The following is a 15,956-nucleotide window of genomic DNA, read 5'->3' as shown; positions in this document are numbered from 1 at the left end:
TAGAACTATAATAATTGGAGATTTATCCTTCGAAGAGGTGGAAAAATTCAAATATCTTGGAGCAACAGTAACAAATATAAATGACACTCGGGAGGAAATTAAACGCAGAATAAATATGGGAAATGCGTGTTATTATTCGGTTGAGAAGTTTTTTGTTATCTAGTCTTCTGTCAAAAAACCTGAAAGTTAGAATTTATAAAACAGTTATATTACCGGTTGTTCTGTATGGTTGTGAAACTTGGACTCTCACTTTGAGAGAGGAACAGAGAATAAGGGTATTTGAGAATAAGGTTCTTAGGAAAATATTTGGGGCTAAGCGGGATGAAGTTACAGGAGAATGGAGAACGTTACACAATGCAGAGCTGCACGCATTGTATACTTCACGTGACATAATTAGGAACATAAAATCCAGACGTTTGAGATGGGCAGGACATGTAGCACGTACGGGCGGTTCCAGAAATGCATATATAGTGTTAGTTGGGAGGCCGGAGGGAAAAAGACCTTTGGGGAGGCCGAGACGTAGGTGGGAAGATAATATTAAAATGGGTTTGAGGGAGGTGGGATATGATGGTAGAGACTGGATTAATCTTACTCAGGATAGGGACCAATGGCGGGCTTATGTGAGGGCGGCAATGAACCTCCGGATTCCTTAAAAGCCAGTAAGTAAGTAAGTAAGTATTAAAATGAAGTTGTTCGAAAATAAGTGGCCGTATATATCGATTGTAACAATGACATAGCAACCGGCGTAGCTTAGGCGGCTAAGGCGCTTGCCTGCCGATCCGGAGTTGTGCTCGGGTGCGGGTTCGATTCCCGCTTGGGCCGATTACCTGGTTTTCCCCAACTTTAAGGGAAATGCCAGGTAATCTATGGCGAATCCTCTGCCTCATCTCACCAAATATCGTTTCACTTTCATCAATTCCATCGACGCTAAATAACCTCGTATTTGATACAGCGTCGTTAAATAACCAAGTAAAAAAAACAATGACAGCATCCATGGATAATAAGAAAGGCTGTGGAATACCATATAAACTACAATTCCATTATTTTCCTGTAGTATTCTTATGAATGTTGTAAAATAAATGTATATGAATAATTTAAAACCAATTCATATTAAATAATAATGTGAACATGATATTAAAGTGTATTTAGATGGTTTAAAAAAAAACTGATCTCAGGAAAAAAGCCTTGCATATCGCCATGTTTTCTAAAGTCCTCATATCAGCATTTCTTTTACAGCCCAGTGTACTTCGGTAACTGCAGCTTACAGTTACGAATTTCGTATTATTAACGTCGATAAGAAACCGAAGTGAGCATCATCTTTCTTTATATGATGTTCTGTTTAAATGCTCTAACCAGTCTAACCTATTTCTTAATATTATTTTATGCTCGACCATGCCGAAATGTAGTAATTATACACCTGGTAGCAGACCTTTAATGCATGTCATTAAAGTACACCTACTCATTAAAGGCCAGGTCTTTCAGCCAATGACGACTCAGGTTAAAACTGTTCAGCCAATGACAGGTCAGCTTTCTACCGTTATAAAACCGCAAGTATCGATTATTCTCGGATATGCAATCGAAAGAGAATTAGCGAAAAGTCACGGAGGCTGGAAATCCAATACTGTCGCAGAAGGTTAAGTTCTGTTATTATAATAATTAGCGTTAATTGTAAATAATATTCAAATAAATTCAATTTGTCATCTCGTTTTTCAATGTCTAATATTATTTCAATGTTATCTCTGTAGGTTTTATGGCCTAGCAAGGTCAATGTGGACATCTGTTCGTCGGAAAAAATCAATACTTTCGCGTCTGCGCACATCTCACAACATACGGGACATTGCTCCAGGTTAGATGCAATAAAATTAATAATATCAAGTTAGAAATAAGGTCGAGCATAAAAAGTCGTATGAAACTCGCCTATAATGGTAATTAAGAAGCTCGTATGAAAATTATGAAACTCGCTTGGGCTCGTTTCATAAATATCCATACTCATTTCTTAATTACCTTCATTATAGGCTCGTTGCATAATGTACTATTATTTTATTATTATGAATATAGACTTGTATCTCTGTCATTAGCCTGTATTTTTATTCTATCCAGTTCAGTTTTGTGAAAACTTCTTTTTTTTTTCCCCAAGAAATTTGTTACAGTTCGAGTTTTACGTAGAATTTCATTTGTCGCTATGTACCGTATGTACTGAAATCAATCTTGCCATATTTTCGTCACAGCTGAACGCTATATTTTTTCCCTAAGAATGTAAATTTGACCACATTTCCGATTGGATGTGACCCGTAATTGGACGGAGTTACGTCATAAGAGACCAACCGCAAAAAACCTGTTTTCGAGATACTCACCATTGAAATAAATCTGGATATTTATTAAACATTTTATGCAAAAAGTATCGAAACATTCATATTATATTACAAAAATACCACATAATACTACAAAAGAGGCTAACCGATTTTTAATAACAGACCAGTATTTGATTTAATATTGCAAAGCAAAATAAATAAATGAATTTTATGCAATAAACCAATTTTGTTCATAAATATCAGCAAAATACAGATATCGAATTCTTGATTTTTCCAAAGTTAAATAACCCAGCCAACAACAAATTTGTGCACATATGCAATTTTTTTTTAAATTGTCGTTCGATCTATTGTTGCATAACTCCATTGAATTAAAACCGCTGCCCTGTTATGGACCACAGGGTACTCAGAAAGTTACTCAACGACCAACTACAGTATGTATATGTATGTAAAGCAGCGGTCCCACGTCTGTCCGTTTAGTATTCCAACATGGAGTACCCTACATCTTGTTTGTCGAATCTGTGAGTGATGATTTGCACACTGCATACCCACAAAGGGGCTATTTCAATCGGCTCTAATAGAATTTGCCTTTGAAATCAGTATTAACGTTATGTGCAAATGGAATCAATTATTAACATTGACAGAGAGTGATACATCAAGAGATACTTGAATCAAGTTAGACAACTAGGGGGTCCTACCATCTCTCAATTTCTCAGCTGACAATACCTCACATCAAACTGCCACTGGTTTGATCTCCGGCATATCATATGAGACACGTAATGGAGTAGATGGCAGCATAGAAAGATATTCTGCTATAACTTAGTTCCTTCTGATATTTAATTTAGATTCTCCAACGTAATAGTTCTAATACTTTATTTGTCCAGATACAATAGTAGTCTCCATAGTTTAAAAAGAGTGTGAAACAAATAAATAAATAAGTAAATAAATAAATAAATAAATAAATAAATAAATAAATAAATCTAGATATACTAATAAATCTGTAGCCGAAATTTTTCTGGTAATTTTCGATTTTCCAAAAATAATTGGTCCTAACATATATAATTAACCACCCTGAAACCGAAAATAGCTTTTTTGACATTTTTGTTTGTATGTCTGTCTGTCTGTATGTTTGTTTGTTACCTTTTCACGCGATAATGCTGAACGGATTTCGATGAAAATTGGAATATAAATTAAGTTCGTTGTAACTTAGATTTTAGGCTATATGGCATTCAAAATACATTATTTAAAAGGGGGGGGTTATAAGGGGGCCTGAATTAAATAAATCGAAATGTCTCGCTTATTATTGATTTTTATGAAAAATGTTACATAACAAGAGTTTCTTTAAAAATAATTTGCGATAAGTTTTATTCCATGGAAAATTTTTATATGACTGATATTTTATGAGATAAATGAGTTTTAAAATTAAAATAACTGCAATCTAAGGCCGTGTAATGAATTAAAAAACAAATGACTTCGTCTATAAGGGGCCTTGGACAGCAACAATTAAAAGCTATGAAAGATAGCCTACAGAGAATGTTTCTGTGTTTGTATGAAGTAATATCGGAAGCTAAATTAACCGATTTGTATAATTAATAATTATTATTTCACCATTGGAAAGTGTAGTTTCTCTAGATGGACATAATGCTATAATGTTATTACAGTAACTTCTGATATAATATAATATAATATAATATAATATAATATAATATAATATATGTAATATTATATAATATAATTTAAGTTATTTGAAGGGTTCAGAATCATAGTGGGCCAAGCGCCATTTACTGAATACGTAGAAAACAAAGGTTAAAATTAAGTTATTACCATAATTCAATGGAAACCTATAACAAGTAAAATAAAATAAACACATTAAATATAAATGATGTCAATCTTCATTAAACTATGGTTGCATGTAATAAAAATTAAGAATCATGTTAAAGGAATTGTCATTGCACCAAATGAGTGTCTCTGGACCAAAATGATCGCATTTTAATTATTTGGATGCAATTTAAATTAAGTAACATATTAAACGATTTATCCTTCTGTGAAACACGAATGTTCCCTCGATCAAATGTCCTATTTTAATTATGTAATTACTTTATATTTATTTCTAACGGGTGCAGCGGAGCGCACGGGTACGGGTAGTAAATAAATAAATAAATAAATAAATACATAAATAAATAAATAAGTAAATAAATAAATACATAAATAAATACATAAATAAATAAATAAATAAATAAGTAAATAAATAAAAAACTAAGTAAATAAATAAATAAATAAACGAGTATGTTCTCTCCTTGGTCTACAGGCAAAACCCACTGTAGGCATTGCAGTGAGTATGAAACTTTACCACATGTGCTTGGGAGTTGCCCACAGAGAGAAGTACTCAAAATAAAACGTCATAACATCATACGTTCTATGATCGCAGATGCACTTCGATCCAAAAATGTAGACGTTCACGAGGAAGTTCATTGTATTGCTGATGGTGGAAGCAATCGTAGGATCGATATCATAGCTATAAATATAAATAAACAGACAACGAAGTAATTGATCCTACGAGCAGACTTGAAATCTCAGCCACTCAACCATCTGAAGTGGACGAAGCCCACGATTCAATACCTATCAGAGAAATACAACATAAAAATCACAGTTACCAGTTTCGTCTTCGGAACGAGAGGCACCGTTCCGCAAACCTTTGTAAAATGGAGGGAAAAATACAAGCTGAAGAGAGATCTTCAAGATGCCGTCGTCACCATCATAATACAATTTTTGTGTAGCGATATTTCGCCAGCATCTTTTTTGTGTACATGCAATTTAAATTGTACAGAGTTCTATTTTTTTTATCTTGTCTTAATTTCTTTTGTTTGAAACCTGCTTATATAATTTTTCATTTTAAATTTTATTGTGAGCTATTCTGTGTCACAAGGCAAACCCAAAATATTGGGTCGAATGAATGAATGAATGAATAAATAAATAAGTAAATAAGTAAGTAAATAAATAAATACATAAATACATAAATAAATACATAAATAAATAAATAAATTAATGTAAAATAAATAAATAACTAAATAAATACCCAAATACATAAATAAATTAAAAAAATATATATATAAATAAATAAATACATACATAAGTAAATACATAAATAAATAAATAAGTAAATACATAAATAAGTAAATAAGTAAATAAATATAAAGATAAATAAAGAAGTAAATAAATAAATAAACCAATAAATCATATGTTGTAAATGCCATTCAGAAAATGTTACAAGAAACAATGAAAACTATTCCTATCCTCTTGTTATTGTTTATTTTTCTATATGCATAATTGTGAAGGATATAGGCCTATGTAATATAAATCTTAAATGTAGAAGTACTGAATGGATAATTGCTACTTATTCTGACATACAACGCAGTAAACTTTATACAAAATTCCAAGTGCATTATCCTTTTCACCAAATGCCACACTTTCAAGGAGGAATTAAGCTATAACATCCGAACATGAGAGGAATGGAAATAAATTGTCATGTAAACTCAAGAACATTAAAATATCATAATTTAGTTTATTTTACGACATGATGCTCGAGTCTGCACGGGTCTTCGTAAATTCGTCTCTTACATTAATCATATGGACGTTTTCCTGTTTCATAATGTTTAGCCTATTACCATCCATTGCTCTGAATGACTGAACGTTTTCTTGATACCAAACTTTTCAGGGAACTCTTTGGGTACATATATCATGCTCAATATCGAAATTTTATATTGTGTGGCAATGATCGCATAATCTGTGGCGTATTTCACTTCCAAGAAATCATCTGCCTTAATCTCCACAAACCTTAAAAGTTTATAAATTCCGAGTAGTTTTCACAAAGCGAGGCAAATCTCTGTGAATGCATGTCTTGCAGGCTCTCTTTCTCTTCTCAATTACGCCAAAATCACGGTCACACCTCAAGAAGCTGTTACCGCTCACAAGAAACTTCTATGCAATCTCATCAAAGTGGCCATGATGTGCCAAAAAAATTGCAAGGAAAAACATTACACGATGACAGAAATTCACGAAGAAGAAAAAAAATTGAGGAAGAAACCTAGCTATTCAAGTTTGGAATTAAAGTAGTGAAGGAAGCTAATTCATTGTGAAAGAAATATACCAAATGAAATAATAAGAAATTTCATTTTCTTGCTTGGTAGGAGAAGATATCATGAGCACGGATCAAATTTCTCAAGGAAAAAAAAAAACAAGAATACTCAAGAACGTAATAGTTTTAAATTACTGTATCTTATCTAACAATAACCTAGGAAGCTAAAAGAGGTTTTCAGAGAAAACGCCGAGAAATGGAGATCTATATTTTTCTACTAGCTCTTTAGCCCATTTCTATCCTATCCTACGCTACCATACCCTATCCAACCCTACTCTATCTTACCCTAACGTAACCTAACCTACTCTACCTTAACCAAGTAACTACTAATCTATGTAGGATTCTGAAGACCATGAAAATAAACCCTAAGTATTCCGCAAGTATTGAGAATTTGTAGGAATGAGGTCAACATGTCGCAAGATCACACCTTAATAAAGATAAAGCGATTGGGCTGTATTCATAGACATCCTTAGAGCGGGCTTCCGGCAGATGATCAGCGAACTAACATTTCTCGTATTCATAAACCAGTGTTAGCGATATGATATATGATATATGATATGATATGAGATATATGATATGATATATGATATATGATGTATGATATATGATATATGATGTGATGCATGATATATGATATATGATATATAATATGATATATGATATGATATATGATATGATATATGATATGTGATATATGATATATGATATGTGATATATGATATGATATATGATATGTGATATATGATATGTGATGTGATATATGATATGATAAATGATATGTGATATATGATATGTGATGTGATATGATATGTGATGTGATGTGATGTGGTATGTGATGTGATGTGATATGTGATGTGATGTGATGTGATAAGTGATGTGATGTGATATGATATGTGATATTATATGTGATATGATATGATACGATACGATACGATACGATATGAATCCTGTACAAGTAACTAGATAGCCGGAGCTAGTTTAGCATGCTCGTAGCACGGGCTAGCGAAATGTCTATGCATAGCACCCTTAGAGATTAAAGGTTAGAGGTTAAAGTTAAGAGAGGCTACAGGCTGGAGGCTGGAGAATAGAAGCTAGAGGCTGGAGGCTAGAGACTTTAGAGGCTGGAGAGTAGAGACTAGAGACTGGAGACAGGAGGCTAGAAGCTAAGAACTAGAGGCTGGAGGCAAGAGGCTAGAAACAAGGGACTAGCGGCTAGGCTGAGGGCTAGGAACTAAAGGCAAAAGGTAGAGGTGAATGGTAAAGAGGAAAAAGTGAAGTAAAGGGTAAAGAGTAAGAGGCAAAGGTAAAAGTTAAAATGCAAAGTTATCCTAGGATGAACACAAAATAAGAGTCACATACTCGTACAATTCCTTGTGTAAGAGAGAAAATTTCTAATTTCCGCCGGTTATCGAATCCTGGTCCGCAAAGTGTATACTCAGAAATTCATGCGCTTGAGCCACAACAAAAAGTTGATTATATTAATATGAAAATTGAGAATTAGAAATAAGGTAAGATGGGAGAAAAATAAGTCTAGAAAATGTTCACCGTCTTGCTTCCTAGCACGAATTCTAGATATGAGCCGTTCAGAGCAGAAGTGGTGTAAGTCAAACTTGGATCATGAGGTTTAAAGTAAAAATTCTATAAAATACAGCGCAAAGTTGCAATTAATATGCCCTTCGTGCTATCCACTGACTATAATAGTTTAAATAAATTCAATATTAATTGCTACTTTGCGCTGTATTTTACAGAATGTTTACCTTAACCCTCATTACCCATTTTTGACTTACACTACTTTTGCTCTCAACGGTTCATATGATGAACTCTCTACAAGGGATTTGTACTGTTTTTCTCTATCCCTAGTGCACTGTACTACTGAAGGAAGATTACCTACATTATTGCATTAGAATATTATAAATATACGTATATATATTGGAGGTAAAGACTTTCATTAATTTAATAAATTACGAAATCAGAGAGTTGTATTAAAGTACTACGTCATTTCCCTCAGAAGGTATATTTATCATTCAATGTCAAATCTAAAGAAAAACAATAAATAATCATACTGAATAGAGAAGTTTCAAAACCCTACATTCTGCAAAGGAACTTTAAAAATTTATATTTCTTCGGATCAAATTTCTGCACATTTAAAAGACAAAATTAAAATTTTTCAATCATTTATTATCATAATACTCTGCTATCTTAAATTGACTGAGCATATTGGGAATTAAATCAATGGCGCTCGCAAACCACGCTATGAAATCTATACTAATAATAAATCTGTAGCCGAAATTTTTCTGGTAATTTTAGATTTTCCAAAAATAATTGATCCTAACATATATAATTAACCACCCTGAAACCGGAAATCGCATTTTTGAAATTTTTGTTTGTATGTCTGTCTGTATGTTTATTACTTTTCACGCGATAATGGCTGAACCGATTTATATGAAAATTGGAATATAAATTAAGTTCGTTGTAACTTAGATTTTAGGCTATATGGCATTCAAAATACTTTATTTAAAAGGGGGATTATAAGAGGGCCTGAATTAAATAAATCGAAATATCTCGCTTATTATTGATTTTTGTGAAAAATGTTACATAACAAACGTTTCTTTAAACATTATTTGCGATAAGTTTTATTCCTTACAAAATGTTGATAGGACTGATATTTAATGAGATAAATGAGTTTTAAAATTAAAATAACGCCATCTAAGACGGTGCAATGAATTAAGAACAAATGACTTCGTCTATAAGGGGCCTTGGACAGCAACAATCGAAACAGGAGCCTTGGACATCAACAATCGAAAGCTATTAAACTTAGCCTACAGAGAATGTTTCTGTGTTTGTATAAAGTAATATCAGAAGCTAAATTAACCGATTTGTATAATTAATTATTAATTCACCATTGGAAAGTGTAGTTTCTCTAGATGGACATAATGCTATAATGTTATTACAGTAACGTCTGAGTAAATAGAGGACAGGTAAGATTAAAATAGCTTCTTATGCACAGAAAATTTGATAGGCTATTTTGTACATTCGTTTTCTGTATTTCTTATAATATTATTTATGTACACTCATTTTAATCTCTGAGAATTAACGAACAACGAGAGTGTATTGATTTAGTATGCAGTAATAGTACGTTAGCTTAGCAATCCATTATTTTATAATTCAAATTTTAACTATGCTCAATTGAATCGTGTTAAAATACATAAAATATATATGCAATAAATGCAATGCAAAAAAAATTGGGTAATGAGCGAAGCAGATTATTTTACGCTGTTGTAAAAGTTGTTCCCTGGATCAAACGTTCTATTTTAATTATGTAATTACTTTATATTTATTTCTAACAGGTGCAGCGGAGCGCACGGGTACGGCTAGTATTTCATATAAAATATTTTTTTTGTCGAAAAGGAAGGAAAAACGAACAATATTGCTTTACACTTTTTTGTTTGAAATATCTAAAGGAATAATCCCTTGAAATTAATGACATATCTTACGGTTTAACCTGTATATTCATGAAAATATTCTATTTTCAGAAAGTTACGAGCTGTGTCCTTCACGAGGTATATATAGGTATATTATATTCATTATATCAATCTATCATACGTTACAGTTCAAATATGCAACTCAGAAAATACTGGAAACGGAAACTACCATTTCGTTCGTAATTGGACACGTTTTTCGAGCCCAGGACTGTACAGTTGAAGCCCGGAGGCAGGGTTGGTGTAGTGCATAGCATACTTAAAAACCACGAAACATCCTTTGTGCTCTTAAAAACAAGGCGCAACGCTGCGCTTTTGTTCCCTGGATCCACATTGCGTGGAAAACGCTCCATTGAAACAACGACAATATATCTTGCAGACGAAAAAGCTCCCCAAAGACCAAAAACTTCATCCGTACATGTTATGATACGAGTTGTATCCTTGTTTGTAATTGAGATTACATCGCTGGGGGGGTTAGAAGTATCTAATATCGCACACTTTCTCCTTGTATAGAGTTTAGGAAAAGTTTCACGATGTTGCGAAATAGATTATAATGTGAATAAAAGCAGTAAAGAAATACTCGTACAGTAGGTACTAACAAAAATAAACTCTATCTATTAGGCCTGCCTAGCTGGCATATTCCTTTTTTTTAATGTGTTAAAAACTGTTTTTTTTTTCATTTTCTACAAAATATATAATAATAATAATAATAATAATAATAATAATAATAATAATAATAATAATAATAACGTAGTATCGATAACACGATTCTGGTAATGTTTGGAGCAACTGGGAAAGTGATCCAAACAAGTCATTCCCAGAATTCTGAATATAGATCCACAGCAGATGGTACGTTCTGTGCATTAATAGGCCTATCTATACTAATAATAAATCTGTAGCCGAAATTTTCCTGGTAATTTTCGATTTTCCAAAAATAATTGGTCCTAACATATATAATTAACCACCCTGAAACCGAAAATCGCTTTTTTGAAATTTTTGTTTGTATGTCTGTCTGTCTGTCTGTATGTTTGTTACCTTTTCAAGCGATAATGGCTGAACGGATTTCGATGAAAATTGGAATATAAATTAAGTTCGTTGTAACTTAGATTTTAGGCTATATGGCATTCAAAATACATTATTTAAAAGGGGGGTTATAAGGGGGCCTGAATTAAATAAATCGAAATATCTCGCTTATTATTGATTATTATGAAAAATGTTACATAACAAACGTTTCTTTAAACATAATTTGCGATAAGTTTTATTCTTTGCAAATTTTGAGAGGACCGATATTTAATGAGATAAATGAGTTTTAAAATTAAAATAACTGCCACCTAAGGCCGTGTAATGAATTAAAAAACAAATGACTTCGTCTATAAGGGGCCTTGGACAACAACAATCGAAAGCTATGAAAGATATCCTACAGAGAATGTTTCTGTGTTTGTATGAAGTAACATCGGAAGCTAAATTAACCGATTTGTATAATTAATTATTATTTCACCATTGGAAAGTGTAGTTTCTCTAGATGGACATAATGCTATAATGTTATTACAGTAACTTATAATATAATATAATATAATATAATATAATATAATATAATATAATATAATATAATATAATATAATATGTATTATTATATAATATAATTTAAGTTATTTGAAGGGTTCAGAACCATAGTGGGCCAAGCGCCATTTACTGAATACGTAGAAAACAAGGGTTAAAATTAAGTTATTACCATAATTCAATGGAAACCTATAACAAGTAAAATGAAATATACACATCAAATCTAAATGATGTCAATCTTCATTAAGCTATGGTTGCATGTAATAAAAATTAAAAACATGTTAAAGGAATTGTCATTGCACCAATGAGTGATCTCTGGACCAAAATGATCGCATTTTAATTATTTGGATGCAATTTAAATTAAGTAACATATTAAACGATTTATCCGTCTATCAAACACGAATGTTCCCTTTATCAAATGTCCTAGGTATTTTAATTGTGTAATTACTTTATATTTATTTCTAACGGATGCAGCGGAGCGCACGGGTACGGCTAGTACAAAAATAAGTCTATTAAGAAAAGAGGTGCTAGTGGTTGAAACTGCGAAGGCAGTTAGATTAAGCAGGTAGCAATAGGTCTAAATAAAATTGTACAAATGGGCCCAAAAATATCAAAATATAAGAAGGGAATAAAAAATTCCGAGTTCGGAAAAAGTGAGTGTCATAAGTAACGTTAAAATTATATTCTTTATTCCTTACAGTATAGTAAATTTTGTGGTTTTGTTATTCAATAAAAAATTAGTGCCCGACCCATTCGTCATTTAACAAAAAAGTTTGTTTTGGTCTCATGCATTACCTCTAGAAGATTGAGTATTGAATTTAGATAGACTCTGTACACAAATTATTAACTGAAGAACTGGTTGTCTACACTAAAAGATCTCACGATATTTTATTTATAGTCACCTAAGAACTATAAACAATTTCATTAGTAACTGAACTCCTCCTGACTAAAAAAACATCCGATGATAATTTATTTAGGGCTAATTACCTAAGATCTATAAAAATTATCTGTAGTAATGTCACGAGAGGGCTGAGATCTGCCGATAAATCCACGAGCGAAGGGAGTGGATTTATCTGGGAAATCTCAGACCTCGAGTGACATTTATTAGGACTATTTCGTGAATAAAATAAAAATTTTAATAATATATCCCTAAAATTCGATCACAAAATGTTAATAATTGTATATTAACGAATACTTAACCTATTCAGACATTGTGAAGTTGAAATACTCGTAGATGAATATCGATTATTGCAATAAAGAAATTCGATGTTATTATTCAGTAATGCCAATTGCGAAAAGCGAAATACGGTTTTAAAAATGTTAATTATATGTACTGTACTTTTCTCTTATTATTATAACAAATACATTTTCATTATCTGCTGAAATCATAATTTAATTTAACAGTAACAGTGGGGACAGCTATATACCAATGCTTATGTATTCACAGCGAGACATGTTGCTACACAGTGAAGTCATCTCAGTATAGATAGGCCTAATTAAAACACGAAGTTTATTACGCCATACGAAAGGCAGTTTGATCAAAGACATTATTACTATGCAAGGTCTTTGAGTTTGATATGCGATGATGTTACATAAATTTGAACGTCTATTAATTGTTTAATTTCAATACAAATGTTATAGGCTACAATTTTATAGGTTACGTTAGGCCTGTGGAAGCAGGACCAATGTCAGCTGTGCCTTGTTTCGACCGTTACTTACAATGAGTGCTACACGAAAGCATTTTTTTATAGCTCGACAAACGCATTCTCGCTGTAGTGTGTAACGGAACTAAAGCTGCATCTACACAGTTCAATATTCCAATCGCGTATGCGTGCAATCTGGGAAGAATATTGAAAGAATCAAGTTTAAAAGGTACGTTCAATTAAGATGCATGAAGATTTTGTGTCTACATGTTGCGCCGTTTTGAACGTGCTCTTCACTGCGTAAATATATTAATTAATATTAAATATCAATCTTGCATTCATTGCTTTAAAGTTGAAAGAAAATTTAACCGTGCAGTTGCATCTTAATGTATGTATTTTAATGTATGTATGCATCAATTTACGGGGAAAAAGTTGGCGACAACGACTAAACAAAAGAAGGACCATGCGATAAATTGATAGCGATAAATCCAGCTGCAGAAATTATCGCAAAGTCTGACTGTGATTGGTTGGAATTCAAAATTTCATTACACTTCATTGGTCGAAAATGGAATGACGTCATATAAACGAAATAATCAACTGAAGAACTCGTTGCCCTGACCAAATATTTCATGATATAATTTTATTTTCTGTCACGTAAGAACTATAAAAAATTTGTAACTAAAGAACTCGTCTGACTAAAAGATTCCATGATATTTTATTTGCTGAGAGCCACCTGATAACTATAAAAATTATTACCGATAACTGTAGAACTTGTCTTGATTGAAATGTGAAGGGATCAGAAACAAAGGGGTACAAGTGACATTTCTAAACAAAATTAGTAAAGTGCATGCTGGTAAACTAATGCATATAAAATTTAAGTGAAAAAGGGATATATATTTTAACCACACTACACATTAACATTTGAAATTAAAACGTCACTGAATTTACGTAATCTTAATCATTTTCGATCTCATTTTCTCCAAAGTTACTGAAGTACATATACTTATATCCCTTTGCTTGTGACCCCCTCATATCCAATAATATTTTAGTTGAGTACAGAAATATTAATTGAAGCTCTTAATGTCTAGTTTGAAGTATCTCACGATATTTTATTTACGGATATTCACCTGAGAACTGTAACACAAATATTAATTGAAGAACTCCTTTGCACCCATTAAAATTCTCTCATAATATTTAATGTAACCACACACACGTAAGTATATAATATAACTTTGAATTAAAAACTTGTGCTCTCGACTAAAATAGTCCCTTAATATTTTATGTACCTACAGTCACCTAAGAACTATCGCAGAATTATTTGTGGAAGAACTGGTTGTTATGACTAATATAGCCTTCTCGATGATAGTTCATTTGCATACTGTCACCTAAGTATAATTATTATTAACAGAACAACTTGTTGTATTGATATAAATACTCCCATAAAGCTCTGTGCACGACACCGAAGAACTGTAACAATTATTAACTGAAGAACTCATTGACTTCACAGAAATGCTTCAATAGCTCGGCAGTTTTGCACGCCATTTCTGCACTATCACGAACTAAGAACACATGTCATAATATATCGTATCACAGAATGAAATTATAGGTTTCGAGGTCACATACGACTGTACATACACATGTTTTCAATTCAGACTTTCGTCAATAGAATATTACGTCTTCTTCTGGGGTAGATAGCTAATTTTGGCTCAGATCATACAAGCTTGGTCGTGTCTAGCGATTTGAGTTTTGAACTAACCAATCGATTTAATCTTTAGATATTGCTTGTAATCATCATAGTTTAATCATACATTTTAGTTCTCAATGTTTCTCCTTCTGTGAATTTCAAATACACACAAATATTTGATGAAAACGAGACTGTAAGCTTAACAACACAAATAACAGTCCTTGGAAAGATCAGTCTACAAATATGGCGTTTCGCAACGGACAAATTTTACGTCCAATGCCACGTGTGAATAAACAGTATAATTTGTACAAACATGCGACAAAATTTAGTTCCATATTCCAAGTGTTAATAGGATAATTGTGAAGAGAGAATACATTATTTTAAATTCTGTCGTCCTACCTTGTACACGTCAAGTTGACCGCAGAAGACATCGAACTGGTTGTACAAGTCCTGGAGCATATTGATCACCATCATTGGAGTCGCAGTTGAACAGATAGACGTAAAACCGACGATGTCGCTGAATAGCATTGTGACATCATCGTGAGTCTTTGCTTCGATTGTCTGGCCTGTAACAACAAAATAGTTCATAATACGATGCCTGCTTGCTCATAGTAAATTAGAGATGAATTCTTTACTATTTCAAGTTCTTTGAATTATTTACAAACAAAATTCACAATTTTCAAACAGTATAAATATAATAATAATAATAATAATAATAATAATAATAATAATAATAATAATAATAATAATAATAATAATAATAATAATAATAATAATAACATCATCATCATCATGACTCCATTATTTAGCGGTCATGTTTTGAAATTTATCTTTCAGATAGGAGTATATTTGAACATTATATGTTGTATGTAAGTTTCAACAATGACCTTAAGAAGTCCGCTGAAGTATTTACTTTCTTATATTTTTAACTGCTGCAATGTTTAAATGCTTCAAATCCTAATAATGTGAATAACAGTAATGATAATAGTAATAATAATAATAATAATAATAATAATAATAATAATAATAATAACATCATCATCATCATGACTCCATTATTTAGCGGTCATGTTTTGAAATTTATCTTTCAGATAGGAGTATATTTGAACATTATATATTGTATGTAAGTTTCAACAATGACCTTAA

The 15,956-nt window shown here is 32.0% G+C and overlaps 1 protein-coding gene across 1 annotated transcript in view; it reads right to left on the bottom strand.

Moving 5' to 3' along the window:
• The window catches only part of Gycalpha99B (guanylate cyclase 1 soluble subunit alpha 2), a 1,225,856-nt gene that overhangs the window by 334,599 nt on the left and 875,301 nt on the right, over window positions 1-15,956 (bottom strand). The window contains exon 9 of the mRNA XM_069832137.1: window positions 15,210-15,376. Within this exon, the coding sequence (XP_069688238.1) occupies window positions 15,210-15,376 (167 nt within the window). The remainder of the gene's footprint in view (window positions 1-15,209; window positions 15,377-15,956) is intronic.

Source organism: Periplaneta americana, chromosome 8 (genome assembly GCF_040183065.1).
Source record: "Periplaneta americana isolate PAMFEO1 chromosome 8, P.americana_PAMFEO1_priV1, whole genome shotgun sequence".
Lineage (NCBI taxonomy): Eukaryota > Metazoa > Arthropoda > Insecta > Blattodea > Blattidae > Periplaneta > Periplaneta americana.
The sequence above is the reverse complement of the archived record's forward strand: the minus strand, read 5'-3'. Positions and strand labels throughout refer to the sequence as shown.